The sequence below is a fragment of the Cicer arietinum genome, chromosome 5, assembly GCF_000331145.2.
Source record: "Cicer arietinum cultivar CDC Frontier isolate Library 1 chromosome 5, Cicar.CDCFrontier_v2.0, whole genome shotgun sequence".
Lineage (NCBI taxonomy): Eukaryota > Viridiplantae > Streptophyta > Magnoliopsida > Fabales > Fabaceae > Cicer > Cicer arietinum.
This window is the reverse complement of record NC_021164.2, coordinates 43,430,261-43,433,527: the sequence shown is the minus strand read 5'-3', so window position 1 is coordinate 43,433,527 and position 3,267 is coordinate 43,430,261. Positions and strand designations below refer to the sequence as shown.

The following is a 3,267-nucleotide window of genomic DNA, read 5'->3' as shown; positions in this document are numbered from 1 at the left end:
GAAAAATATGAACTTTAAAAATACAAGGTTTAATGACAAACCTTATTCCATGTCCTGGTCCACAAGTAACTCGAGTAGCATTGATAAAAGAGCAGCCACCATTGACGGCAATACAATCATCACCTAATTAGAAGAAACGAAACTCAAAATAAAATTACAAATTGTTAATTATTTTAAAGACAATGACTGTTAATGTAAAAAACAATTTTTAGCTTTTTAACATATATTTATACCTAATTTTTTTAATAATATAACATTTATTTATACTAATGTTTAGTTATAATTTCTTTTCTTTTTTTATTGATTTTTCCATTTTTTCATAACAATTTCTGTTTGACCCACTTTTTAAATATAAATAACATAATCTTTTTTAATTATACTTCAAAATTACAATTTTGATAAGATAAAATAATATAAACTTTGATTACCAGATTTTATATTGGAATCTTGTATCAAGATATTACTAGAATCAGAAATGTCAAAGCCATCAGTGTTGGGACTAGTAGCAGGAGCATTAATTGATATATTAGAGAATGTTGCGCCATTGCATGTATTTACGGATACATGAGATTGTGGGCTATTAGAAATCCCCAAATTACGAACAATAAGATCATTGCATGCATGGAAATATAACACCTGTATTGTTAGAAAATTATGTTACAACTTTTCAAAATAATAATATACGGGAGAATATTTATTAAGATTGAATAGTAGTATACATTGTATAAAAGGCATATTATTTTGTTAAATCTTTATTTTTTTGATGAAAATTAATATGTTTAATATTAGATCAAATCTATTTTTTTCTTTTAATTATAAACATTAAATTATTATTTTTCAATATTTTTCCCTCCACTACTATATTCGTTATAATAAGGTTATTCTTTAGAAAAAATTATATGTTTAATATTAGATCAAATCTATTTTTTCTGTTAATTATAAACATTAAATTATTATTTTTAAATATTTTTCCCTCAGACTACTTTATTCATTATAACAAGGTTATTCTTTAGAAGCATATCACAAAGTAGGGTTTTTATTATACACTATAATATAATTCACTTATTTTTATACTCTACATATTTTATATGTTTAACAAAACATAGTGAAAATTTCAAAAGAATTTATTTATAATAATAATAATAATAATAATAACAATAATAATAATAATGATAATTTACCAAAGTGCTATTTTTCATCGGCAAAGGTATATTTGCACAATCCATTCACTTAATTTTTGTTTATTTACAAGTTAAATTTGGAGATATCATTATTTTACCTTTTTTATAAGCTAAAAATTTATTAAAAAAATAAAACAGAATACCAATTTAACTTTTGAGAGTTTAACTATTCCCAATAGATGAGGCCAGATATTTTATTAAAAAGATAAAAGAAAATTAATATAAGTAGACCTATAATATCAAACTAAATAAAACTTCATTTTTTTATCATCTTAATTATAAAAGAGAACAAGATCAAAATATATAATGAACATATACCTTAGGTCGTTTGCAACTTTCACATTGCCACCAAGTGGAACCATCTCCATCGATTCCTCCTTTGCCATTGCCATCAAGTGTGAGTCCATTTACATATTGAATACTAATCCAATATGTTCCATCTAATTTCCATGCTTCTTTAGAAGGTGCCACTATGTTCCCTTCAAGCTGCAATATACAAATATAGAGGTCAAAATAAACAACACAAATACTCCCTCCATCCATAAATATATAAAAGCCCTATTAAAAAATTTATTCCTAAATATATAAATCTCATTTTATACATTCTCCCCCAAATATATCTCTAATTAATACTACTAATTAAGTGTCTTGGCTGTGAGAATATAGAGCTGAACATCTATATACAAAATGGCATGGGTATATTGAATATATTACCTTTTTTATTTATAAATATATGTGAAATTTGTCCTTTTTTATTATAATTAAGCCTTATATATTTCAAATTATCTTTCACAAAAATTCTCTTATTTAATTATTCATGAGAATGATAGGTTTGTTTTCACTCTCTTGAGAGGATTGGTTAAAAGAATACAAAAATTAAAATAATAAAATTAACACATTTCTTAATATTTGTGGATTAACTGGGTAATTAAAAGTGATATATAAGATCTTAATTTATATATATAAATGTTAGATAATAGTATATATATATATATATACCTGAATGTTCATTTTGGCTGTACAAGGACCACTAAAATTTATTTTGGTGACCATAAATAATTGTCCTGCTGGTATAACTAGTGTTGACGTCCCACCTGCTTTACATGCACTATCCCATGCACTAGCAAATGCCTACAATTCATAATATATAAATTGTTAAGGGTCACTATTAGTCACAATCTATTCAAACTTAAAACCATAAGATTTTTGTTAAATAATAATAAGTTTATTATGAAATGCACAGTTATTAAAATTAAATGATCTATTTTTGAAAAATATTATATGAAAAAATATATACTTGTGAATCATCAGATGTGCCATCTCCAAGAGCACCAAATTGCATTACATTAATAATAGCATTTTCGGTTCCAACATTCAACCTAATACATAGACATGGTGAAGCAATAATAAGAATCAAAATATAAGTGAAGAAGCCTTGCATGTTTGATTAGAGTGGAAAAATGTGGAAAATGAATAGTTGCTATGATGATTAGAGAATGGAGTGTGGGGTTAAATATAAACTTACATGGAATATTTGATTATGCTTATTAAGGGATTAGAAGAAAAAAGTAAATGGTTATTTTTTTTAAGTATGTCTTAATGATTTTATATGTTTAATATTAGATCAAATCTATTTTTTCTGTTAATTATAAACATTAAATTATTATTTTTCAATATTTTTCCCTCCACTACTATATTCGTTATAATAAGGTTATTCTTTAGAAAAATTTATATGTTTAATATTAGATCAAATCTATTTTTTCTGTTAATTATAAACATTAAATTATTATTTTTCAATATTTTTCCCTCCACTACTATATTCGTTATAATAAGGTTATTCTTTAGAAAAATTTATATGTTTAATATTAGATCAAATCTATTTTTTCTGTTAATTATAAACATTAAATTATTATTTTTCAATATTTTTCCCTCCACTACTATATTCGTTATAATAAGGTTATTCTTTAGAAAAATTTATATGTTTAATATTAGATCAAATCTATTTTTTCTGTTAATTATAAACATTAAATTATTATTTTTCAATATTTTTCCCTCCACTACTATATTCGTTATAATAAGGTTATTC

At 23.5% G+C, this 3,267-nt stretch overlaps 1 protein-coding gene across 1 annotated transcript in view; it reads right to left on the bottom strand.

Annotated features, from left to right (window-relative positions):
- LOC101499747 (probable polygalacturonase At3g15720) overlaps nt 1-2,622 on the bottom strand; it is a 5,988-nt gene extending 3,366 nt beyond the window's left edge. Inside the window, exons 1-5 of the mRNA XM_073368741.1 lie at nt 2,479-2,622; nt 2,181-2,312; nt 1,494-1,667; nt 429-636; nt 42-123 (exon numbers count right to left, since the gene is read on the bottom strand). Coding sequence (XP_073224842.1) covers nt 42-123; nt 429-636; nt 1,494-1,667; nt 2,181-2,312; nt 2,479-2,622 — 740 coding nt within the window. The remainder of the gene's footprint in view (nt 1-41; nt 124-428; nt 637-1,493; nt 1,668-2,180; nt 2,313-2,478) is intronic.
- Between the last annotated feature and the right edge of the window lie 645 nt (nt 2,623-3,267).